This window comes from Amblyraja radiata, chromosome 2 (assembly GCF_010909765.2).
Source record: "Amblyraja radiata isolate CabotCenter1 chromosome 2, sAmbRad1.1.pri, whole genome shotgun sequence".
Classification (NCBI taxonomy): domain Eukaryota; kingdom Metazoa; phylum Chordata; class Chondrichthyes; order Rajiformes; family Rajidae; genus Amblyraja; species Amblyraja radiata.
Genome location: NC_045957.1, coordinates 71,358,041 through 71,385,899, shown reverse-complemented (window position 1 = coordinate 71,385,899; position 27,859 = coordinate 71,358,041). Strand labels below are relative to the sequence as shown.

General features: G+C 42.0%; 1 protein-coding gene across 1 annotated transcript in view; it reads right to left on the bottom strand.

The window, feature by feature from the left end:
* Positions 1-27,859, bottom strand: part of cpne4 (copine 4) — a 355,119-nt gene that overhangs the window by 96,080 nt on the left and 231,180 nt on the right. Inside the window, exons 4-5 of the mRNA XM_033048680.1 lie at positions 23,510-23,581; positions 977-1,051 (exon numbers count right to left, since the gene is read on the bottom strand). Of these exons, the coding sequence (XP_032904571.1) occupies positions 977-1,051; positions 23,510-23,581 (147 nt within the window). The remainder of the gene's footprint in view (positions 1-976; positions 1,052-23,509; positions 23,582-27,859) is intronic.

Sequence of the window (27,859 nt, the reverse complement as noted above, 5' to 3'; positions counted from 1 at the left end):
ACACACAAAAAGCACTAGTTATTTTCTAAATGGGTCTTAGAAAATCTGATGGGTATTTATGACAATGAAATAGCTTCACTTCACTGATAATTGCCTCGGTTTCCAGAATTAATTAAATCCAATCATTTTTTCCCAAATGCCAGTGCGGTATTTGAACTTTGATATCCAGAATAGTAGTCCTGTAACACACCAACATTTCTACCATAGCTAATTGGACTATTTCTGTAGTATAATTTCAGCTTTCACTTCAGTGCTTTATGCCATAACATATCGACATCCAGTAACATGTGAGCTCTGTGCAGTAATCACAAAGCCACTATTATTCCCTGCATTTGGTTGAATGTGCACAATATAACGCAATGGAGCTGAAAAGTTCAATTGAGCTGAAAACACAAGAAAATCATCAACGAGCTGTTGGCAAATACAAGTGAAGATCCAGGCATCACATGTTCAATTTGAACACATTTCTCAACAGCATAACAGGACATGATGGAAAGAGTCAGTTTGTCAACCCCTTCAATCTATATGTGACATAGGAATTTGAAGAGGCCGTTCAATCCTTCTAGCTTTCTTCAAGGTTGTCATGTGGCTACAATATTCATTTGTCCATTTTAGTCACAATGGTTTCTACCTTTCTTTTCATGAAAATCCATTGTGCTCTTATTTCAAATGAACAATAGGACCAACGTCATCCACATTTCTAGAACCATCTATATCCCTTTCTTTCAACATCTATAAATGGAAGGGTTTCCACACTTCAATCCTGAAAGGCCGGTCCTTAGTAGTTTCCCGAATTGTAACAGTTCAAACTGCAAAGGTTCAGAGTAATGTTAATAATAAATATTTAACATGCCAAATAAGGTATTTTAATGATATATCCATTGATATATTTAAATGATATATCTTCCCATTTTTTTAAACCCCAAGTTTAAAAGACGCATTGAGTGATTAGAACTTTTCCTATTTGTTTTCTTACCTTGTCATCTAGTTTTCTTGCACTAAAGGTCAACTCCACATAATCATCGTTTCCTGAGAGTTCTTCAGCAATCACCTGCGGAGACAAAATGCATCATACGCAGGGTGAATGATGGACAAGATTCGCATCAATGTCAACGGTGAGATGAAGACCAGACAGAAATCACAACCAACAATGAAAAAGGTAGTGGAGGACCGAAATGGAAACATTTTGGGAACACTGAAAGTGTGTCTCCTTAAAATTGTGGGAGAAGGGGAAGTCATTTTTACGCACACACTCAAAACACTTTTTTAGGGATTATTAGATTGTCCATGCCCCGACTTGCTTCTCCATGTCCCTTAGGCTAAGTCTAGATCCAGCGAAAAATGAATTACGTTAAGGCTAATTCAAAGCCCAATAAAAAACTGTTATTGTTTCCAAGTTATCAGAGAGGAACAGAATGATGTGGTTGTAAAGATGTGGTTTATTGCACATTGGAGTGGTAGTAGATGGAAATAGTACTTCATTAAGAACAAAAGAAACAAAAGAAGGCCACTTATGATCAGGGCTATTCTTGAACTTTTCATCCACCTTCTTTACCATAATATTATATTATATCCCTTGATTACCAATCTATCCAATAATTTGGCTCCTATTTGGAAAATACGCATAAATCAACAACAAGCCACTTGAGTGTAATTGTTCCATATACAGTGCACTGGTTTCCATGTACCTGTCTAAATATTTCTTAAATGTTGCCGTAGCACCTGTCTCTGCTACCTCCTCCGCCCAGCATGCTCCATATACCCATCACCCCTATTAAATCTTTCCTCCCTCACCTTAAACCTATGTCCTCTGGTTATCGATTCCCCTACTCTGGACAAGGGAGTCTCAATTACCTGATGTATTCCTCTCACAATTTTGTACTTTTCTATAATAGTACCACTCATCTTCCTGTGCTCCAATGAATAGAGTCCTAGCCTAACTATCATCTGCAGTTCTTTGTTTCAACTACATACAATGATAATAACTAACTCGTAATAGCAGAAAATCGGCAATAACAGACACCACCCCCCCCCCCCCCCCCATGGTTTGTTGAACGAGAGTTTACTGTATATATATATATATAGAAAAAGGTATCAGTCTTTTTAAGAAATTGATTGATGGCTTCTTGTCTCATTCTGTAGTTGTGTGATAGTAACAAGAATAATGTCAAGATTTCCCAGATAATTAAAATGTAAATATCACGTTAATTTATATTTGAATACGGGCAAGAAAGCAAAAATTGAAGAGACAGCCTAATTCCCATTCTCTTGGGAAATTCAGGGCAGCATGTAAAATTACTCTATTATCAGACTACGCGTTATAATTACAGTGTCACACTGCAAACATGGCAAATTTTGATTTTCAGCTTTTTAAGAAGAATAGATGGGCAAGTTTAGTTTATGTTATTGTTCTGTCAATTACAGTTGAAATTGAAATGCTTTGCTTTCAAAATGCATTATCAGATTTCACATGTACAGCAAAGTTTAAATGATGCAGCATCCATATATTAGATTGTAACATTGAAAACAGCCGCAGGGATTATTAATAACTCACTGCTCCAAGTCAGGTGAACAAATCATAAATCCTCATGTACGACAATTCGAACAATAACCTAGGCTGACAGAATGTTGAACTTGCAGATGAGTCTTCTTCTGGATGAGAGTGGGTATCTCTTTGAGGCAGACTTAGTCCATTTGATAGCACCCTCCCCTCTGAACGAAACATTTGTTTCAATTCCGTTTTCCAGAGACTTGAGCCTTATAATCCAATGGTGTTCTGAGGGAGGGTGCATTGTCAGATATCGAATATCGAATATTATAGTAAGTCCATGTCTGCTTTTTCAGGAGATTGGAAAGGTTTGCATAGCAAAGCACTGACAACCTGTAGAATTATTCCCAGATCAATATTTATCCCACAATGAACAATGCTTCCAACTGATAATCAGACTATTATCACATTACTGTTTGTGTGTGAACGTGTGTGCAAATATTCTGCTGCTTTTCGCACATTGTAATAGTACTTTTACTTGTAATCTACATGATAGTAATGATGCTGAAAATCTGGAATAGAAAAATAAATTGCTGGAAACACTCTGTGAAAAGAGAAATAGAGTTTACTTTTCAGGTCTAAGACCCTTTGCCAGAAATGGGAAGGAGAGAAAACAATAGACAATAGACAATAGGTGCAGGAGTAGTTCAAGTTCAAGTTCAAGTGAGTTCAAGTGAGTTTATTGTCATGTGTCCCTGTATAGGACAATGAAATTCTTGCTTTGCTTAAGCACACAGAAAATAGTAGGCATTTACTACAAAACAGATAAATGTGTCCATATACCATGATATAAATATATACACACATGAATAAATAAACTGGTAGTGCAAATAACAGAAAGTGGTTGCTAATAATCAGAGTTTTGTCCGAGCCAGGTTTAATAGCCTGATGGCTGAGGGGAAGTAGCTATTCCTGAACCTGGTTGTTGCAGTCTTCAGGCTCCTGTACCTTCTACCTGAAGGTAGCAGGGAGATGAGTGTGTGGCCAGGATGGTGTGGGTCTTTGATGATACTGACAGCCTTTTTGAGGCAGCGACTGCGATAAATCCCCTCGATGGAAGGAAGGTCAGAGCCGATGATGGACTGGGCAGTGTTTACTCCTTTTTGTAGTCTTTTCCTCTCCAGGGCGCTCAAATTGCCGAACCAAGCCACGATGCAACCGGTCAGCATGCTCTCGACTGTGCACCTGTAGAAGTTAGAGAGAGTCTTCCTTGACAATCCGACTCTCCGTAATCTTCTCAGGAAGTAGAGGCGCTGATGAGCATTTTTGATAATTGCGTTAGTGTTCTCGGACCAGGAAAGATCTTCAGAGATGTGCACGCCCAGGAATTTGAAGTTCTTGACCCTTTCAACCATCGACCCGTTGATATAAATGGGGTTGTGGGTCCCCCTCCTACTCCTTCCAAAGTAGGCCATTCGGCCCTTCGAGCCAGCAATTCAATGTGATCATGGCTGATCATCCCCAATCAGTACCCCGTTCCTACCTTCTCCCCATATCCCCTGACTCTGCTATTTTTAAGAGCCCTATCTAGCTCTCTCTTGAAAGCATCCAGAGAACCTGCCTCCACCGCCCTCTGAGGCAGAGAATTCCACAGACTCACCACTCTCTGTGAGAAAAAGTGTTTCCTCATCTCCGTTCTAAATGGCTAACTCCTTATTCTTAAACTGTGGCCCCTGGTTCTGGATTCCCCCAACATCGGGAACATGTTTCCTGCCTCTAGGGTGTCCAAACCCTTAACAATCTTATATGTTTCAAAGAGATACCCTCTCATCCTTCTAAACTCCACAGTGTAAAAGCCCAGCTGCTCCAGTCTCTCAGCATATGACAGTCCCACCATCCTGGGAATTAACCTTGTAAACCTACGCTGTACTTCCTCAATAGCAAGAATGTCCTTCCTCAAATTAGGGGACCAAAACTGCACACAATACTCCAGGTGTGGTCTCACTAGGGCTCTGTACAACTGCAGAAGAACCTCTTTACTCCTATATTCGATTCCTCTTGTTATAAAGGCCAAAAACATATTAGTTAAATTGCAGAGAAGGTGATGGAGAGTCATAGAGCATGGACATAGGCCCTTCAGCCCAACTCATCCATGACATAGAAACATAGAAAATAGGTGCAGGAGTAGGCCATTCGGCCCTTCGAGCCTGCACCGCCATTCAATATGATCATGGCTTCTCTCCATACCCCCTGATCCCTTTAGCCACAAGGGCCACATCTAACTCCCTCTTAAATATAGCCAATGAACTGGCCTCAACTACCTTCTGTGGCAAAGAATTCCACAGATTCACCACTCTCTGTGTGAAAAATGTTTTTCTCATCTTGGTCGTAAAAGATTTCCCCCTTATCCTTAAACTGTGACCCCTTGTTCTGGACTTCCCCAACATCGGGAACAATCTTCCTGCATCTAGCCTGTCCAACCCCTTAAGAATTTTGTAAGTTTCTATAAGATCCCCCCACAATTTTCTAAATTCTAGCGAGTCCAAGCCAAGTCTATCCAGTCTTTCTTCATATGAAAGTCCTGACATCCCAGGAATCAGTCTGGTGAACCTTCTCTGTACTCCCTCTATGGCAAGAATGTCTTTCCTCAGATTTGGAGACCAAAACTGTATGCAATACTCCAGGTGTGGTCTCACCAAGACCCTGTACAACTGCAGCAGAACCTCCCTGCTCCTATACTCAAATCCTTTTGCTATGAATGCTAACATACCATTCGCTTTCTTCACTGCCTGCTGCACCTGCATGCCTACTTTCAATGACTGGTGTACCATGACACCCAGGTCTCGTTGCATCTCCCCTTTTCCTAATCGGCCACCATTCAGATAATAGTCTACTTTCCTGTTTTTGCCACCAAAGTGGATAACCTCACATTTATCCACATTATACTGCATACAGGAAGCAAAGAGTAGGAGTAAACGGGTCCTTTTCAGAATGGCAGGCAGTGACTAGTGGGGTACTGCAAGGCTCAGTGCTGGGACCCCAGCTATTTACAATGTATATTAATGATCTGGATGAGGGAATTGAATGCAACAAAATTCTTAAGGGGTTGGACAGGCTAGATGCAGGAAGATTATTCCCGATGTTGGGGAAGTCCAGAACTAGGGGGTCACAGTTTAAGGATAAGAGGGAAGTCTTTTAGGACCGAGATGAGAAAATCATTTTTCACACAGAGAGTGGTGAATTTGTGGAATTCTCTGCCACAGAAGGTAGTTGAGGCCAGTTCATTGGCTATATTTAAGAGGGAGTTAGATGTGGCCCTTGTGGCTAAAGGGATCAGGGGGTATGGAGAGAAGGCAGGGATGGGATACTGAGTTGGATGATCAGCCATGATCATATCGAATGGCGGTGCAGGCTCGAAGGGCCGAATGGCCTACTCCTGCACCTATTTTCTATGTTTCTATGTTGGCATATTACATTATTTTGTCCAGATATATCCTGCAGGATTATTTTGGACACTTGGGGGCAGTCATTAGATGCACAGAGGGGCGTATATATATATATATATATGGGCATGGTGGACAGGGAGGAGCTGTTACCTGTGTAGTAATGGCAAAGGAAAGTTGGACACTGGAAGAATCGGAAAGTTGCCTTTACAGAAGGTAAGAAGGCATCAGTGGAAGTAGTATATGGGCTCACAAACAGTATCTGTGTTACATAACTTTGCAGAACAGTGTATAAGTCAAGCAATAATGTGGAATTGTAAGAAATGTATATCAATAATTGATATTGAAAAATGTATATCGACAATTCAACCTGGCATTGATAGCTTTGAGAATGTGTTCATAAAGTGTATTTATAATGGCTCCCTAAAGCTATATGTTGATAAACCATCCAAGGAGCTATTAATTCGGATGTTGCACAATCAGTGATCAAAGTGTGGTGGAGTTCTAATTTTAGGATGACGGTTCAAAACAAGTGTCCTAGATTTAAACAAAGACAATTACAATGTATGGAAGAAGAGCTGGGGAAAGTGAACTTGGAAAATAATTAAAGATAAGGGAGTGGAATTGCATTGGGCAAGGTATACTCCAGTGAGTAAGAGAAGTAAGTTGAGGTTAGATAACATAAATATGATAAATATATCACATATAAATGGCAAAGACAATTGGTGGGCCAGAGAATTAGATTTTTTTTAGAAACCAGCAAGGAATAACTGGATAAATTATAGAGATAGAAAAGATGATATATAAGAGTAAACAGACAAGTAATAAATAAAACTGGGAGTAAGAGCCTCTACATATAAATAAAATGAGAGAGAGAGCAGATAGTTGTAAATATTGACACCTTGGAGGATGAGACAGCTGAACTAAGGTGAAAATCAAGAGTTTAGAGTCATGCCAGTTGACGATGTGGCCATCGTGGTGAATGGATTAAAATCTGCAATGATCAAGCTACCATAATTGTACGGAAAAAACATCTTATTGCTTCTTAGAAAGATTTTGGAGATTGAAGGTTCCTGGATGAATTTGAAGACAAGAATGAGAAATTTATAACTGAACCTTTGCTTGAATGAGAGCTGTGCAGGTCCCCAAGCAGAGGGGTCGGTGACAAACATTACTAGGTGTGACATGGGCAGCAAGAGTGTCAGATGACCTCCAACCTAAAATCTGTTCTATTCCATTCCAGACTTGAATTATCAATCTCAGTGCTCCTTCCAGACACTTCATTACTGTAAATTAAATGAGCACTGCATCCTACTAGAATTATCATGCACTTAAGTCCTTCCAAAATATTCCTTTCTGACAGATCTTTGAAAGATTCCTTCACTTCAGTTGACAGACCAGTAATATCATTCAGGAATGAACACAATGACTAGGACTGCTTCAAAGAACTGGGCTCATTGCTAAAGATTGAAAAAGCTAAAGATATAAAACAACTAAACAATTATAAATAATCATTAAAGCTTTCACCACAGAACGCGTTTTAGAATTGAGATAGTAAACACAGGTTGGCAGCAGCAGCATGCAAAAAAATAATGTTCATGGCTAAAAAAAAAACTGCACATAAAAAAATGACAAAATACAAACTTAACAATTAGAACAAGGAGGAAAAATACATATCCTTTTTCTTCCAGAGTTTATAAATTGTGGTGAGCAAAGTTGGTTATGCTTCATGGTGGATGAAAGCTGGATGAAACTAATGTTATAAAAAATCCCCATCATAATGAAAAATACGAAGAATGAAGTAAAACCAAAATGCGAGCATCAGTAACTGTATTAGTATATAGTGTTACAATCTTATTATTGTATTAGTGTTACAATCTTAGGCCTCATCAAGAATTTCATTCAATACTTGAATTTCAAGCACCAAAGGATCACAATGCACCTCAGAAAAAAAGTGTGGCCTTCTACGAGTTTCTATCATTGCCCAGGGATTAAATGGAATATCCATGTTCTTGTAATTAGTTTAGTGAAATCAAGATCTCTGCATTCGTTCTTCAGTGGTGGAATAATTAAGTGCACACAGTCCATAATTCTTTAGACAATGTTGGTCATTACTCAGTTGGTTACAGTCTCTTGTCCATAAGCCACAGAGTTCTGAGTTCAAGTTCCAATGGGACCCAAACATTTGGTTCTCAGATGGGGACTTGAAAATCCAACAGGGAATCAAACATGCTATCATTTGGAGGAGACATTTAGCTGGGATATGATCACACCTGTGGATATAGAGAAGCTCACATGGCACATTTTGAAGGGGACAGGGAAGTTATTCTTTGTATCCAGACCAATATTTATATCTGAACCAGCTTCATGAATAAAGACGGCTATTACAATGTTGTGTATGGGAGCTTGCTGTGCCCAAAATGTAAAGCTGCATTTTCTACTTCACAAGAGAAATTACAGACAAAGAAAATGGAGCTTCTTATGTTGGTCTTTCATATGTAATTTACACATTAAAATATTTTGCACCTATTATTAACTGTGCACCCATTGTTTGTTGAAGTGCTACCTATCAGGAAAATAGGTCACGTACTTCCCGTCATGATTCACTCTGATGTATGTTTCATTTACCCATTAGATTACATGCTTGTGATGTGGTCATTACATGCATGTGATGTGGTCATTACATGCATGTGATGTGGTCAGTGCATGCACGTGATATGATCAGTGTATACTTGTGGTGAGGCCAACAAATGCGCGGCGCCTTTTATCAGAATTAATCATGACCAATCACTATGTTTTCAACTTTCAATAAAGCAAGGTATTGACAAAAAAGTCTTAAATCATACATGATTAAAAGTGTCTCCAACTGGACATCAGTTTTACCTTTTATATATTTCTCCAATTATTATACACAGATTGCAGCAAAAGTGCATTGACATCATCAGGTGACTGATGTCCGCAGGTTGTCACTGCCCAGAATTATCTAGGACCTGTGGCTGCTGTGGAGAGAGCTCTTAAATAGCATTGACCATCTTGCCATGAATAAGTTTGTGAATGAGGAAGCAGCCTGCTTAACAGTGCAGGTTGGCTTTTAATGTATCTTGAAAAGGAAACTACAGTAACAATAAGCAAGGATGCCACACTTTGTGCCCAAATTGGCATGATGGCAAAATAAATCCCGTTTACCATCCACAAGGCTCAAGTCCGGAGTACGATGGAATACTCTCCGCTTGCCTGGATGAAAGTAGCTTCAAAAACACTCAAGATGCTCGACACTACACAGGACACTACTGGCTACTTGGTAGGTACCCCATCCACAAGCATTCACTCACTCAACCACCAACACACAGTAGCAACACTTTGCACTGCAGCAACTCACCAAGATTCCTTAGTAAACGTCTTCCGAATCCACAACCTCTACCAGCTAGAAGGACAAGGGTGGCAAAAGTGTTGGAACACCAGTACTTGCAAGGTTTCCCTCCAAACCATGCACCAATAATTGGGAATACATTGCTGATTTGGGAATATATCGCTGTTCATTCACTGCCAATATCCTGGAAATCTCTCTCTAACAGCAATATGGGTATACTCACACTTCAAGGACAAGAGTGGTTCGAGAAGACCGGCACCTTCAAGGGAAATAAAGATGGGCAATTAAATGCTGACTGAACCTGTAAAACCCATATCCATTCAATGAATATTACAACAAAAAAATGTATTTCAGAGTGGGTCAGGTTTGGGGAGATATGGTAGAGTTTGGACATCATGCACCAACTGACCATCTACTGTGGACTTGTCTAATTTTGTTTTTGAGCTAATGTCTTGATTTTTTACACAGTTTTCATTCTTTTAGAAATTTTGAGTAAGTTGTGTATAATTTGCTTTTGTGTGTCTGGCTATGTCGATGTGTTTGTGATGCTGCTTCAAGCAGAATGTTTCATTGTAACTGTCCCTCAATGTACTCATGCATGTGACAATAAACTCACCCAACTTGACCTGGGAACATAAGTGGCGGGTGGGAGAGAATTAAAGATCAGGCGCTTAGAAATGTGATAAGAGATTTACTTGAAACCCCTACTTAGACAAGAAAGTAATCTCTGTAGTGCCAGGTTCATCTGTAAGTCCTCTGCCAAGGTTCCTGCTGCACAACTCTGAAAATAAAGGTTCAGGATGAAACTGGAAATCATGAACTAGTTCCTGTATCTCAGTGCCACTTCTCACAGTAGGAAGGTATCATAGTCATACAGTGTGAAAACAGGCCCTTCGGCCCAATTTCCCTACGCCGACCAACATGCCCCATCTACACTAGTCCCACCTGCCCACATTTGCCCCATATCCTTCTAAACCTATCCTATCCATGTACCTGTCCAAATGTTTCTTAAATGTTACGATAGTACCTGCGTCAACTACCTCATTTGGCAGCTCGTTCCATATACCCACCACCCTTTGTATAAAAAAGTTACCCTCGAGTCTTATAAATCTTTTCCCTCTCACCTTAAACCCATCAACTCTGGTTCTCAACTCCCCTACTCTGGGCAAAAGACTTTGCGTTTACCAGTTCTATTCCTCTCATGATTCCAAATGACTCTTACCTTATAAATAACCCACAACCACTTTCCTGAAACATGGGTATCAATTTAAATAATGTCCACTTAATCAACACCTAGCCAACAAAACAAGGAATCATTCTTCAATTACCTTCAGTTTGGGGAGTATAGTGCCCTCTTGTGGACAGGGGACACCATTGCTGCACTCATGCATAAGAAATAAATTCTATAATCTAGGTAATTCAATAATTCTACAATTGTACTGAATCACCCAAGACCACTCCCAGAAAAAAACGGAAGAAAAAGTAATGGATGTGCCCAAATGGCTCCAGGGGCCTATTCAGCCCATCAATAAAGTCTTAGCTGACCCTAACCAAACAACAAGCTGCCGGAGGAACTCAGTGGGCTGAGCAAAATCTGTGGAGGCAAAGAGATGGTTGATATTTTAGGTCAAGACCCTGCATCAGGACTGAGAGAATAAAGGGGAGAGAGCCAGTATGAAGAGGCTAGCAGAGGTAAGTGGGAGATGTGGTGAGCTCCTGCCTCACCTCTCCCCCTCACTTCTTTAATATTGGCGGTACACAAAAATGCTGGAGAAACTCAGCGGGTGCAGCAGCATCTATGGAGCGAAGGAAATAGGCGACGTTTCGGGCGGAAACCCTTCTTCAGACTGATGGGGGGTGGGGGGGAGAAGGAAGGAAAAAGGGAGGAGGAGCCCGAGGGCGGGGGGATGGGAGGAGACAGCTCGAGGGTTAAGGAAGGAGAGGAGGCAGCAAGGGCTAGCAAAACTGGGAGAATTCAATGTTCATGCCATCCGGATGCAAGCAACCCAGGCGGAATATGAGGTGCTGTTCCTCCAATTTCCGGTGTTGCTCACTCTGGCAATGGAGGAGACCCAGGACAGAGAGGTCGGATTGGGAATGGGAGGGGGAGTTGAAGTGCTGAGCCACCGGGAGTTCAGGTAGGTTATTGCGGACTGAGCGGAGGTGTTCGGCGAAACGATCGCCCAACCTCCGCTTAGTCTCACCGATGTAGATCAGCTGACATCTAGAGCAGCGGATGCAGTAGATGAGGTTGGAGGAGATACAGGTGAACCTTTGTCGCACCTGGAACGACTGCTTGGGTCCTTGAATGGAGTCGAGGGGGGAGGTGAAGGGACAGGTGTTGCATTTCTTGCGGTTGCAACGGAAAGTGCCCGGGGAGGGGGTGGTGCGGGAGGGAAGGGAAGAATTGACAAGGGAGTTGCGGAGGGAGCGGTCTTTGCGGAAGGCAGACATAGGGGGAGATGGGAAGATGTGGCGAGTGGTGAGGTCACGTTTGAGGTGGCGGAAATGGCAGAGGATTATTTGTTGTATTTGCCGGCTGGTGGGGTGAAAGGTGAGGACTAGGGGGACTCTGCCCTTGTTGCGAGTGCGGGGATGGGGAGAGAGAGCAGTGTTGCGGGGTATGGATGAGACCCTGGTGCGAGCCTCATCTATGGTGGCGGAGGGGAATCCCCGTTCCCTGAAGAACGAGGACATTTCCGATGCCCTGGTGTGGAACGTCTCATCCTGGGAACAGATGCGGCGTAGGCGGAGGAATTGGGAGTAGGGGATGGAGTCTTTACAGGGGGCAGGGTGGGAAGACGTGTAGTCCAGATAGCCATGTGAGTCAGTTGGTTTGTTTAATATTGGCTCTCTCCCCTTTACTCTCTCAGTCCTGATGCAGGGTTGTGACCAAAATATCGACCATCTCTTTGCCTCCGCAGATGCTGCTCAACCTAGGGGTGAGTTCTTCCAGGAGTGGTCGTACAATCTAAGGATTGGAAACCACTGGTAACCCACTAGAATCAGTCCAAAGTATGTCACAACTAAGCAGCAATTAGTTAAAGGACTGATGTTAATTTTCTTTAAAGGATAAATGTTGGCTGGGAGAAAAGGTTAATTCCCCTGTACATCTTCAAAATAGCACCACAAGAAAGCAGATGGAACCCTGGTTTAATATTACATCAAAGGACAGCACCTCCAACTGCAGTACTCCCTCAATACACAAGTGGAGTCTCAGCCTAATTCTCTGGAGTGCTGTATGAAACAGAAAATCTCAGTGCTGACCTCATTGAGCAAGCAAAATAACTTGCAGACTACAAGCAAATTTCCTTTAATTCAGTGTTTTAAGATTTACTTAGTTTTCTACACATGTGCTTATTCCAAACTTTTTTTATGAAGAAAGCATTTTCAACCAGTGGCGAACCTACATGTTTGGGGCCCTGAAGCTTGAACTGTTATGGGGGCCCCTTCACAACCAGCAACGAGGTCTGGGTAACCATTGGCATCTTCTTCAATGGGGTTGTTCCACGACAGATCACCACAAATTTTTATTTCTGTCATAAATAAATGTTAATATTATTTATAATTATTTTATATTAAATTTATTTAGAATGTCCTTAATTTGAAAGGTTTTTTGTTTACGGCTAGCCTACATGATACTTTAATAACCTTTAATTTTTTATTTTAACTATAATTTTGTATTGAATTGCACTATATTATTAATATATATATTTTTTTTTTAAACCATACAGTAGACCCAAATTTTTTAAGCAATGTGGACTAAGCATGATATTCACCTCCAGAAATAAAGTAGGAAGTATTGGCTGGGGGTCTAGGAGGCTGGCTAGGCCCCCGGCGGGGTCCAGGTGCAACGCCCCCGGCAAAGCCCCCTGAAACTGCAGCATTTTCAATACATTGAAAGTGATTCTCAAGCTTTCCGCTGGTAGTTTACATAACAGAAGCTTAGAATTTTTCTAACACACAAGCAGTAAAATAACCCTCAAAAGATATATATTTCATGAAATAGACAATAGGTGCAGGAGTATGCCATTCGGCCCTTCGAGCGAGCACCGCCATTCACTGTGATCATGGTTGATCATCCACAATCACTACCCCGTTCCTGCCTTCTCCCCATATCCCTTGATTCTGCTATCTTTAAGTGCTCTATCTATCTCTCTCTTGAAAGCCACCAGAGAATTGGCCTCCACCGCCCTCTGAGGCAGAGAATTCCACAGATTCACAACTCTCTGAAAATGTATTTCCTCATCTTCGTTCTAAATGGCTCACCCCTTATTCTTAAACTGTGGCCCCTGGTTCTGGACTCTCCCAGCATTGGAAACATGTTCCTGCCACTAGCGTGTCCAAACCCTTAATAAACTTATATGTTTCAATAAATGGCTGCATACAGTTAAAAAAATCTTTACAAAAAATGTTACCTAAAATGTCTCTTTGCCTAGCACTGAGATGAGAAAAAACCTTTTCACCCAGGATGAAACTTTTCCACCCACTTCTCCTCGCCTCACCTACGCTCGCTTCCCCTCACCTACACACCGACTAAACCCCTCACCTCAACGATACCTCACCACCAAACTTCTCATCACACCTAAACCTCTCCTCGACTAAACCGCTCCTTAAATAAACCTCACACCTCACACCTTAATCCCACCTCAACTTAACTAAACCTCCCACCTCACGACTAAACCTTCCACTCAAGACTAAACTCCACCTCATACGTAATCTGTGCCTTGACTAATCGCCGCCTCTGTGCCGCTCCCGCTATTCATAGCCCCCACCCCCCCCCCCCCCCGGCCATTGGCGGTGCCTCACGTGAGTGGAACGGCTCCAACCAGGGGGCCGGGGCTGAGCGCGGAGAGTAGCGCAGATACATTGCCTGAGAGAGCCGGTGGGAGGAGAGGGGCGCACATGCGCTGACGTTGACGTCGAGCCTGAGCCCCGCCTGACCGCAGCCCCTCTCTCCCGGAGTGGGAGAGAGGCGGCGATTAGTCGAAGCAGGGATTAGTGAGTTGAGGTTTAAGTGTGAGGTAAAGTTTAGTCGAGGCGAGGGGTTTAGTCGAGATGAAAAATCAGATTAATTTCTAGGAAAACAGAAAAATCGGAATTCCGATTTAAATCAGAAGAATATCTGGACTAAAGTCACTTCTGGGGCCACTCCGGGATTAGGGGCCCTGAAGTTTAAGCTTCATTAGTTTCATAGTAGATCCGCCCTCACTGCTCCAGCCACACATCCACCATCCAGACTACAGCGCGATTGGCCTGTATAAAATCAAAGTTCTTCATAAAAACATGGTTTTAATGCTAAAGTTAAGAATGCAGGGCTATCATTATCAATGAAAGATGGAAGTGACTACTTCTCACTGTGGAGCCTGTCGTCCCTCGACCGAATTTGGACATTACTTTGTGAAGGTTGGGACTGCCGAGAGAGGGAAAGGTCCATGTTTCACACACTATGACTGTGCAGGGCATCAGTATTACTGTAATGCTAATGCACAGGCAAGCAATACTCTCTGGACGGCATTTACAATCCACCGGCCTGAGAAAATATCAGTGACACACCATCCCGCCCTCATAATGACTGCACTGGAAATGAAACGTTGCCCCTTTCCTTCCAGAAAGTGATTTAACCAAAGATGCAGCTGCATTTATCAAGGTTCATCAAGAGTCCTGTTCCGTTCCCAGAAAAGCTGAAATAACTATCAATAAATATTGCTAGGGAACCAGAAATCAGGTAAAGCACCTATTGGTCAATCTAATACTGGTGTTCTGGAGGAAGGTGGCGTTCCCACCAGGAACTCCACACTAGCGTAGTCCAAAGCCAAAGACAATTTGCTGAGGGCCCTGCTGAGTTGTGTGGAGCCTCCAGGAAAAGGTCCCAGTTGATTTCATGCCATTGATAATTAATTGGAAAAGATTCATTTTAACTTCTGCATTCTAGATGTTCTAATTTTTTTAATGACTAAAAAATATTTTATGCGTGTTACAGAACAAAAGTCTGATCAATTTGTACCATAATTGCTGCAGTTTCAGCGAGTTCTTTGGTTGAACACACAATATGGTATTATGTTATTGCAGAGGAATCATTCCCCAAAATACAATTTAAAATCAGACGTTCAAACATGTGAAAATAGAACGTCACAAGCTTGAGATTGATAATAGAAAGACACGTTTCTGTAATGTCTTTCATATTCTTTTCAGGACATCCACATTTTGTTTTACAGTCAATGAAATACTCTTCATAATTAGTCACTGTTCAAAAGACATTTGGATAGGTACATGGATAGGTTAGGTTTAGAGGGATATGGGCCAATCACAGGCAAGTGGAGCTAGTTGATGGGACATGTTGGTCGGAGTGGACAAGTTGGGTCAAAGGACCCGTTTCCACACTGTCTGACTCTATAAACTCCATGACAAGAGTTTATCATTAAAAAATGAAGAAAGCAAGCTGCTTGAAGAACCCAGTGGGTCAGGCAACATCTGTAGAAGGCAATGATCAGAAAACATTTTGAATCAGTACCCTTATTCAGATTCTGAACCAAAATGTTGTCTGTCCATTTGCCTTCATAGATGTTGGCTGACCCACTGATTTCTTCCGGAAATTGTTTTCTGCACAAGATTCCAGCATCTGCAGATTCTTGTGCCTCTATCAGTCAAAAATCCAAGGAACTTGAAGTAACATTTGATCATTTTCATTAATATTTAATGACCTAAATTTCAACTGTGCTTCTAATTTTCCAATTAACGTCACATCATTATACATATAAACATTCCTCTCTTATGTAACAGTTGATTAAATATTTGTATTGCTCCATTAACACAAGCATCTGACAAATACCAGCTCCTCTTATAGGCTCCAGATGTCAAAAGGCACTGTTAAAATATACTGTAAATCAATTTTAATTCCAATTCATCACGATATTTTAGGCAAAAAGTATGATCGTGTATGGGAAAAAGTTTTTTAGGCAAAGACTGCCACAAAGATTATTTGAGAGGAATAGCATTTAAGGGGAAGCTGGATAAAAACATGAATGGAAGGAATGATTGCGGTAAGGGGTGGTGAGGCAATTCTCTTGCACAGGAATAACATCAGATCTGATTGTTTGAATTGGTTGATACAACATGGAAACAGGCCTTTCGGCCCACCGAGTCTAAGCCAATCATCAATCACCCATTCAAAACGAGTTCTATGATATCCCACTTTTGCAACCATTCCCTACATACCAGGGACAATTTACACAGGCCAATTATTCTACAAACCCGCATGTTTTTAGGATGTGGAAGAAAACCGGAGCACCCCGAGGAAAACCAGGTGATCACAGGGAAAATGTGCAAACTCCACACAGACAGCACCGGAGGTCAGAATTGAACCTGGGCCCCCAGCACAATAGGCCAGCAGCTCTAGCAGCTGCGCTACTGCGAATGGCCCATAAGCACTCAAAGATCAAGACACAGGGCAGGAGAGTGGAGCAGCTGGGAGAGCTGCTGTCTCACAGCGCCAGAGACTTGGATTCAATCCTGACCTCCGGTGCTGGCTGTATGGAGTTTGCACGTTCTTCCTGTGACTGTGTGTGTTTCTTCAGGGTGCTTCAATTTCCTCCCACATCCCAAGGTTAATTGGCCTTGGTAAATTGCCCCTTTGCATAGGGTGTGGGATAACATAGAACTAGCGTGAAGGGGTAGTGATGGTTGCTTAGACTCGGAGCCAAAGGGCCTGTTTCCATGTTGTGTCTAATTATAATCACAATGCTAATCCCAAATATCTAAATCCTGCTGTACTATTGTGTGCAAATGATGTTAGTAAAGAAAACTACAATCATATTTGAAAGTGCATATTGCAAATAATAAATTCAAAATAATTCCGGAACACTCAACGCTTCATTGACCGGATTTTGAGGGTATGGTGCAAATCTTTTTTATCATTGCATTTGTGCTGCCAATAACATTAAATCCACACGAAAGTGAGATCACCAAATCAACATAAAAATAAATTACATGCTTGGGAAAAAGTGGCTACAGATATCTTCAGCATTGTTGGTTGGCAGATGTGAGTGGCAGATTATTACAGTTTTAGTGTGCTGTCACTATCGCACTGTGTACTTTTGGGTGATTTTTTTCTTCCTGGCAGCAAGATACCATTCAGTTGCCAAGGGAAGCAGCTTCATACAGCGCAGTAAAATGACAAAAGCTTATCTAACCCATCAAATCATTAGGATTGTTGCACACAAGAGGCTATTTGGCCCATTCAGTCTATGCCAACTACTGGTAGAGCATTCCCATCAGTACCATTCCTGCCATCCTCCCGCAAATACATTTCTTTCAAGTGTCTATCCAATTTCTTTCTGAAGGCCTTGACTGATTCTGTTCTTTCCACTCATTGGAACAACATAATCCAGATTTCTGAATAAAAGCTAAATTCCTCACTATTTTCCCTCAGCTAAGAAACAGCTAGATCATAAACAGTTTGATTTAACAGCTCCTGTCCAGCAAGTCGTGCAATGACTTTGCAGATTTCTTCACCGATAAAATTCTGAAGATAAGACAAACAATGTCTAGCTCCACCTCAGGGAACATGGCTTTGTCACCTATGCCTCCAGATTCACTAATGAATCTACAACATTTTAAACTTTTAGATTGTGCATCTCTGACTGAAACTGTTCAACAGCTAAAGTCCACTACCTGCTGTCTTGATCTGCTGCCCACAAGTTTCTTTAAAAATATTTTTAACAGTGTTGCACCAGAAGTACTGAATATAGTAAACACTTCCCTTCAATCGGGGCATTTTCCCGAAGCCTTAAAAACAGCAGTGATCAAGCCCCTATTGAAGAAGCCTAATTTGGATGCCTCAGCTATGAGCAACTACAGGCCCATATCTAATTTAGCATTTTTGGCAAAGATTATTGAAAGGGTAGTTTACCAACAAATTTACTGCTTTATGACCCAAAACAATATTTTTAATGTTTTCCAGTCGGGATTTCGGCCACATCACAGCACCGAGACTGCACTCACTAAGGTCCTAAACGACATACATCTAAACAGTGATGCATCAAAAGCTTCAGTTTTGGTACTGCTAGATCTCAGTGCTGCTTTTGATACGGTGGACCACAACATACTGCTTGATCGACTGGAGAAGTGGGTGGGACTCTCTGGTTCTGTGCTGGACTGGTTCAAAACTTACTTGAAAGATCGGGATTATTTTGTTTCCCTCGGTAATTTTGAATCAGAACGTACAAAACTCACATGCGGGGTTCCTCAGGGCTCCATTCTTGGACCCATTTTGTTCAACATCTATATGCTCCCCCTAGCTCAGATCATAGAGCATTTTAACATATCCTACCACACTTATGCCGATGACACACAACTATATATCGCAGTGTCACCACATGACCATAGTCCCCTACACTCACTGAGCCAGTGTGTCAAACATATCAATGAGTGGATGAACCAGAACTTCCTCCAGCTCAATACAAATAAGACAGAAATTATTGTCTTTGGTCCCAAAAAATCAAGGCTAGAGGTGAGTGCTCAACTCGACTCAATTGCACTGAAAACCACAGACAAAGCCAGAAATCTTGGTGTAGTTATGGACTCGGATTTGAATTTTAACAGCCATATAAAGACCATTACCAGATCTGCCTATTACCATCTAAAAAATATAGCAAGAATCAAGGGATTTCTGTCCAAAGACGACACTGAAAAACTTGTTCATGCATATATTTTTAGTAGGTTAGATTATTGTAATGGCATCTTTACAGGTCTCAATAAAAAATCAATTAAACAACTGCAGCTTATCCAAAATGCCGCTGCCAGAGTCTTGACCAACACCAAGAAAATGGACCACATTACACCTGTCCTTAAATCTTTGCACTGGCTCCCTGTGTGTAAGAGGATAGATTTTAAAATTCTGTTACTGACCTACAAGGCACTGAATGGTCTTGGTCCAAAATACATCTCTGACCTACTTGTTGTATATGAGGCGCCTAGACTCCTCAGGTCTTCAGGGACAGGTTTACTCAGTGTTCCCAGGGTCAGAACTAAAAAGGCTGAAGCAGCATTTGGTTTTTATGCTCCACACCTGTGGAACAAGCTCCCTGAACACCTGAGGTGTGCACAAACTGTAAGCGCATTTAAATCAGGCCTAAAATCACTGTTGTTTAGTATAGCTTTTCCATAACCCGACATGCAGGTAATCTTAACCGTCTAATTTTAACCCTTTTATGTGCTTTTTAAAATCGTTTTATTGTTTCATTGACGTTGTTTTATTATTCATACATTTGTCGTATTGCTTATTTTGCAATTTTTAATTATTGACTATTTTATTTTTTCTTTCCTGTAAAGCACCTTGAATTGCAGTTTGCACGAATGGTGCTATACAAATAAATTTGCCTTGCCTTGCCTTGCCTTGCCTTAAAGAGCAGAAACATGGTCATATACCATTGATTAATTGGGATTGGCATTTTGTCAATGATTTTATTGATATAAATGCGACACAGAGGCTCATGATTTTCTTTAATCCAACTCAGCAAACTCATTTTACGGCTCCTGTTGGCCCTACTAATTGCCCTACTTAAGGTCTTACCTACTTGCTTTATATTCCTCAAAGGCCCTGTCTGGCTTTGTCAGACTAGAAACTGACCCCTCGGTCCATCAGCTCTCTGCCAACCATCACAGAAATGAAAATTACTAATGAAGAAGAGTGCTTACGATTTCTGGTGCGTTACACAAGCGGAAGTGCTAAGGTACTTGTGGAAAGTTGTCAAAATGAGCCTGATGGCCAAGGCTATAGAGAGTCGAAGGATTCCTCTGACAGGAGGTGGATGCCACGTCCCAAAGAAGAGGGACAGAAGATAAGGCATGGATCTCGGGAGGGAATCAGCCTGAAGAGGAACTGAAGACCAGTTCCAGAAGAGATTGGCTTAGAGATTTATTCGACAGCTACACGACTTATATCAAGATTTATAGTCATTTATAAGATAATAATCTGCCACTACAAGCAGTTCCACCAGCTGCACCATTGTGGCACCCTTTTTACAATGGTTTTGTAGCTTTGTGATCATCATTGAAAGGCTAGCTGCTTTTTTTTAAATTCTAGATTATTAACCGGAATTCAAATTCCACAGTTACAATGTTGGAACTTGAACTCATGATTCACAAATCTTCTTAAATCTTACATACATTTTCTTTTTTTTGGACCAAATTTACAAGTCTTTGGCCATCCAAGGTTCCCTTACTTTGCCATCCTTACCCTCCCTCCTTACTGGGGACATGCCAGTCCTCAACTTTGATCAGCTGGCCTTTAAACGGCTCCCACATATTAGATGCCGACTTACACAATAACAATTGCTCCCAAATTCCTCTCCCTGAGAACATGCAGGACTGGGGATACCCTAGGATTAAACGGTTAAGTATTCTGTCTCCTGAAAATTATGGGACACCTCGTGGCATATTGAAGTTAAGTTTAGTTAAGTTTTGCTATCTTTGCTGTGACATCATCATTCTTGTAAAACATGTGATGTTTGATGCTATTGTGTTTGGCTAAGATGTATTATACTGTGTATAATTGTAATTAGGTAGAAAGATTGTCCCCACCTATATAATCATGAGATACTGTAGTTATTGGTCTAGAATTACTGCCCATTGGAAATTACCTCCCACTGTATCAACCATATATATATGCTAATTCCTTTGTTTGAGCACATGTGTTTCTATGTGATCCACTGGGAGAGCTTCCCAGGTTGGTACAGAGAAATTTGGTCACCCTGGTGAAATAAAGGATGATTTAAAGTATTCTAGTCGGTGTTTTCACTGAACGGACTAAGCGATATAAATACCGGAATTATCTCCTGCCTAATAACGTTGTAATCTGCCTTACTCCAATTTAGTGTCTTCCACCAAGGTCCAAACTTATCACAATTCAAAACAATTAAAAAACTAATGGAGTTGTAATCACTATCCCCCAAAATGCTCTTCCACTGAAACACCAGTCACCTGAACAAGCTAATTTCCCAATACCAGGTTCAGTATGGTCCCTCCTCAGTTGTGCTATTTACATACTAGTTGAGTTCAGATTAGTTGATCATGTCTACCGAGGTACAGTGATAAACTTTTGTTGCAAACTAACCGGAGATACTACATGTGATTACAATCAAGTCATCCACAGTGTACAGATACACGGTATAGGGAATAATGTGAATAATGTTTAGTGCAAGATAAAGTCCAGTAAAGTCTGATTAAAGATTGTCCGAGGGTCTCCAATGAATTGAATTGAATCCTTTATTTGTCATTCAGACCTTTCGGTCTGAACGAAATGTCGTTGCCTGCAGCCATACATGTAATAATAAACAACACACAATAAACACAAATTAACATCCACCACAGTGAGTTCACCAAGCACCTCCTCACTGTGATGGAGGCAAAAAGTCTTAGAGTTACTGTCTCTTCCCTCCTCTTCTCCCTCTGCGCTGAGGCGATACCCCACCGGGCGATGGTAAGTCAGTCCCGCGGTTCAAGCTCCGTGGCCCGGGGGTGGTCGAAGCTGCCGCCCTCCAGTCCAGCGGATGCAGCTGTTGCCACGGGAGCTCCGGAAAACAGGCACCATCCTGTGACCTGCGAGCTCCCGACGATGTCGTCCATGGCCTGCGGCCGAGCCCCGGATTCATGTCGCAGCCGCCAGAACGCCGCCTCAGCCACCGGACAACCGTCTCCGCCCCGCAATGGGCTGCCCCCACGGGAGCGTCTCACACCCGCACCGGGCCGCTTCCACGGGAGCGCCTTCCAGCCGGGAGCTGGGCCGCCCACACGGGAGCGTCTCACACCCGCACCGGGCTGCCCCCACGGGAGCGCCTTCCAGCCGGGAGCCGGGCCGCCCACACGGGAGCGTCTCAGCCCCGCACCGGGCCGCCCACACGGAAGCGCCTCCCAGCCGGGAGCCGGGCCGCTCACACGGGAGCGTCTCAGCCCCGCGCCAGGCCGCCCACACGGGAGCGTCTCAGCCCCGCGCTGGGCCGCCCACACAGGAGCGCCTTCCAGCCGGGAGCCGGGCCGCCCTCACAGGAGTGTCTCAGCTGCCCGAACGCCGCCGCAGCTCGAAGACGGCCAGCCTCACGTTGGTGAGTCCTGGCCGACTCTACCTTCGGAGCCTCGAGGTCGGTCGCAGGTTGGAGGCCGCCAGCTCCGCCATTAGGCCTCAGCTCAGACAGGGGAAGCGAAGGAGGATACGACAAGAAAGTCGCATTCCCCCGAAGGGAGAGACAGAAAGCCCTGTTTCAGCCCCCCCCCCCCCCCCCCCCCCCCACACATAACACAACCTAATAACCAAAAGTTTAACTGTACAAGACAAATAAAAACAACACAAAAAAAGTAAAAACAGACAGACTGCAGGCGAGCCGCAGCCGTTTCACAGCGCTGCCACTTCCGGTATGAGATAGATAATAGCTCAGGACATAGATAGATAGTATGAGATAGATAGTAGCTCAGGACAGCTCTCTAGTTGTTGGTAGGATGGTTCAGTTGCCTGATAACAGCAAGGGTTTTGGAAACCCTCTTAATGCCTAACAAATTCTGCCTTGTCTATGCCTTTTGTACTAAGCATGTCCCAGTCACTATTGGGGAAGTTAAAGTCAACCTCTACAGCAACCCTCGTGATTTGCATCTTTTGGTAAACTGTCTGCATATGCTGGTTATTGGGATCCTACAGTACAATCCCATTAGAGTGACAGCACTTTCAATATTTTCTTATAATAAAGATAACCATCAGAAAAGTAGGGATCTGGAAAACCAGGAATTAGTCTTACTCCAGCACACTGTGTTGCCCATCCATGTTCTCCAGAGATGCTGACTGACCCACTGTGTTACTTCAGCATTTTGTGTTCTACGGAAGATTCCAGCATTTGTAGTTCCTTGTGTCTCCATTACTTTTTTGGGAACCAAATAAGTTGCTAAAGAGTAATTATAGTTCAGTATACAATCAAAGACATTTTAACCAATTGGAATAGTTTGCAAATAGCTGAAGCTCACAGCAGATCTGATTTCTGAAGACAGCGCTAGAGGTGGTTGCAGAAGAACATCCAGGAAGGAGCAGGGAATCATTAGAGCAACATCAGGATTTCTACATCTAACTGTGCATGTCTAGTCGGATTCCCTCCATTTTACCAGTGAGTACTGACAATCTTATTGTAAATTCCAGGCTGATAATAAACACCAGAAATGACCTACTGTAATCGATGACTTTCCTGCAGTATTTCCCTGTTTCAGGAGTGATTTGGAGAGTTTCCTCTGGGAAATAATCTGCAAGAAAACAAACAAACAAGCCAAAATTACATTACACTAGTCAAGGCAGAGAATGAGACAGGACGAACACCTTCTCAATGTTATTGCACAGCTGTGAGAATGAGAATGACAACTACAAACTTCAAAGTAGTCAAATGTCCTGATGAAGTTTAAAGGAGGAAAGAAAGGTAAAAAGGTGAGAGGAAGGGAATTCCAGAGGCTAGGACCTCAGTAGCTCAGAGCGTAGCTGCTGGCAGTGTCTTCCAGGGATGAACAAGAGACAAAACAGAACCAGGCAAATAGGTCGAGGGATAGAGGAAAGGTTTAGGGCCAGCGATAGGGAGGAGGAAGACTGTGGAGGGTCGGAAAATAAGGATGAAAATTTTAATTTTTAAATGCTATTTAAACAAGAGCCAATGTGGATTAACAAACACATGGGTTATAACAAAATGAGCCCTGGGTTTGATAGCACACAGGTTTTATCACTTTGTATGAGAACATACAGGGCAAGATTAGTAAATTTGCTGATGATACACAAGTTAGTGGTTTTGCAGATAATGAAGATGGTTGTGAACGATTGCAGCAGGATCTGGATCGATTGGCTAGGTGGGCGGAGGAATGGTTGATGGAATTTAATACAGAGAAATGCGAGGTGTTGCATTTTGGGAAGTCAAAGGGCAGGACATACGCAGTAAATGGTAGGCCTCTGGGTAGGGTTGTAGAGCAGAGGGATCTAGGAGTACAGGTGCTTGGTTCCTTGAAGGTCGAGTCACAGGAACTTTTTCACACAGAGGGTGGTAGGTGTATGGAACAAGCTGCCAGAGGAGGTAGTTGAGGCTGGGATTATCCCATCACTTAAGAAACAGTTGGACAGGTACTTGGATAGGACAGGTTTGGAGAGATATGGACCAAGCACAGGCAAGTGGGACTAGTGTGGCTGGGACATTGTTGGCAGGTGTGGGCAAGTTGGGCCTGTTTTCACACTGTATCAATCTATGATCTATGACAACAGTGTTGTGGATAATTAAGTTTTACAGAGAGTGTTTTAGAGCCATCAAATAACAAAAGGTTACCGCAGCATGCTTGCTGAGGCAATGGCAGAGTCGTGAGATGGAATGAAGGTGGAAATAGGGGGACATAGCAATGTTAAGAACAGGTGTTGCACTGTAGTGTAGCAGTAGAGTTGCTGCCTTACTGCGCCAGAGAGCCGGGTTCCATCCTGACTACGGATGTTGTTTGTATGGCGTTTGTACGTTCGCCCGTGACCATTTGAGTTTTCGTCGGATGCTCCAGTTTCCTCCCACAGTCCAAAGAGGTACAGGTTTATAGGTTAATTGACTTCAGTAAAGATTGTAAATTGTTCCTCGTGGTGGGATGGTGCTGATGTACGGAGATCACTGCTTGGTGCAGACTTGGTGGACCAAAGGGCCAGTTTCCGCGCTGTGGCTCAAAACGAAACTAAAAGATGAATGAAGTTACCACCACAAGGTGCTGCGCAGTCTGGTTCAGTTTCGGACAAATCAACATGACTAAAAAAAATTATAAAGTACTATTTTACTTGAAACAGGCTATTTCAAAGGTTTTATGAAGAAAAACCTTTTGTTTTTCCAAATTGCATTGCTCAATACTTTTTGCTTAATCACTAAAAATAAGAAAGACCTGTTTCTATCATACCCATCATAATCTTAGAACATCCTAATGTAGGTATGTTACAAAACTTAGCTTCAGCGACGCTGCAGTTCTGCCACTGGCCGTGTGCGGGACTTTGGCGCCTTTGAGGGGGGGGGGGGGGAGGGGGTTAAAATGCGTTTTTTCTCCTATCTGTCCTGGATATATTTTCTCGGAGTGCAAGCTTTTGCTGAAGAATTGTTCCGACGGCTGTTCTGTGAAAAAAAAATTTTAATCGCCCGACAATTTCAGTATTGGAGTAATTTAAAAATCAGCTTCTAAAGCCGTCAACGCCAACAACGGGGACGGATTTCACGTACGGGACAGGTAAAGGAAAGCCGTTTAATTTACATATAAACGTGCTTCTTAGCTTGCCTTTAATCCACATTTTACGTTGCGAAACGGTGATTTAGGACCTATACGAACCGGTAGTATTTTTCCTGCCAATATGGGGTTTAAATTCACTGCAACTGCAACGTTCCAAACGATCGCGTTCCTCAAAAACCCACTTGGAAGATGATTTAAATGGCCATTAATTTATGGGAATTAAACACTAAATTCCTTCCATTTGGCCTATAAATCCATGACAATGAGATTTAAAAATCATGTTATATTGTGAATTCTTGTGTGAATGTTATTTGGACACTTAGGCTATTTAAAAATGTTAATCTTTTCTTAAGAAATGGATAGATGTTTAGATCTAGTAATTGAATTTTGTAATTAGCTACAATTGGGTAACTAACTAATTATATGCTTTAATTTCAGATCATCCAAGTAAGATTGTTTTATATTTGTTTCAGAATGCTTCAATCTATAACTGAAAATGTCTTTCAGTTCTCTTAATTTTTAAGAAATTTATGGGCTTTTGACTGTCCTTGATCACAGCTTTTGTGTTTAGTCAATGGAAAAGCAATAGGGAACAAGATGCTAATTTCCGAGTATGAAAATGGCCATAACTTTTTTAATACTGAAGATATGAAAGTGAATTAGGTGTCAAATTAAACTTATTTTTATGGTTTATCTGATGGGATAAATTGCAGACTTGATTTTTAAAATCTCAAAATTTTGTAACATTGCTACCTAATGCACTTTATAATCAACAAAGTACTCTTTAGCACAGTCACTGTTGTGCAGGGCATGAGTTATCTACTTTGCAGACCACCAGGTCCACAGACAACTGTGACATGAGAATCATCTGTTTAAAATGTCAGTTCATTAATACATATTTGATGCTCCCTAGCAGCATCCACTTCCCATGAGAATGTTGGTATTGGTTTATTATTGTTTTGTGCCAAGATACAGTGAAAAACTTTGGGTGCTATCCAGTCAAATAACATCATACATGAGTATGATCACGCCTTACACAAGACAACAGGTAGTGCAAAGAGAAAAGCAAGAAGGCAGCAAACTATAGTACTACCCATTGTATTACTGCCTCACTGCTACAGTGATACAGCTGCAGAGAAAGTGCAGATTTTTAATTAAAAAGTGGAAGGGCAGCAATGAGGTAGGTTGGGAGAGTATTGAAATAAAAAATGCCAGGCAATCTCCTTCTACAAAATGGTGAATATGGGATCTTAAATGGGAGCAAAAAAACAGACCAGTTCAACATCTATTTCAAAACACAGCACCCGTGATAGTGTGTCGCTCCCTTGGTACTGATCTTAATCATCAGACTGAGTTTTTGTGCTCTAGCCTTTGTTAAGTTAAGTTTGGGATAAAATTCCTACCCATTGACATACCCACCAACAGAATGTCAAAATTGGCGAGTGGATACACAAGGTGAGATCAACCTTCCAGTCTGAATGTCTTTCTGACCATTTCTAGTACTGCCAGTTATACCATGTAATAACTCCAGCATACTCTAAAGGAAATGAATACAATATATTTTCAGATGAAATCAAAATATCTGAATGACAGACACATTTTTTTTTCTCCGTATACTCAAAGAAAAACTGAAAGATCGCTGCAGCGCAGTGAGTCAAATCGGTCTCCAGAGGGCAATATAAATTTCTGGAATGTTAGCTCCATTGTTCTCAGAAGTCAAGATCATGATGAAGGGATCTCAAGAGAGAGATTCATTCTTGGGAGCGAGAGGAATGTTTGTCATGTACATCAATGATCTGGACGATGGTGTGGTAAATTGGATTAGTAAGTATGCAGATGATACTAAGATAGGTGGGGTTGCGGGTAATGAAGTAGAGTTTCAAAGTCTACAGAGAGATTTATGCCAGTTGGAAGAGTGGGCTGAAAGATGGCAGATGGAGTTTAATGCTGATAAGTGTGAGGTGCTACATCTTGGCAGGACAAATCAAAATAGGACGTACATGGTAAATGGTAGGGAATTGAAGAATGTAGGTGAACAGAGGGATCTGGGAATAACTGTGCACAGTTCCCTGAAAGTGGAATCTCATGTAGATAGGGTGGTAAAGAAAGCTTTTGGTGTGCTGGCCTTTATAAATCAGAGCATTGAGTATAGAAGTTGGGATGTAATGTTAAAATTGTACAAGGCATTGGTGAGGCCAATTCTGGAGTATGGTGTACAATTTTGGTCGCCTAATTATAGGAAGGATGTCAACAAAATAGAGAGAGTACAGAGGAGATTTACAAGAATGTTGCCTGGGTTTC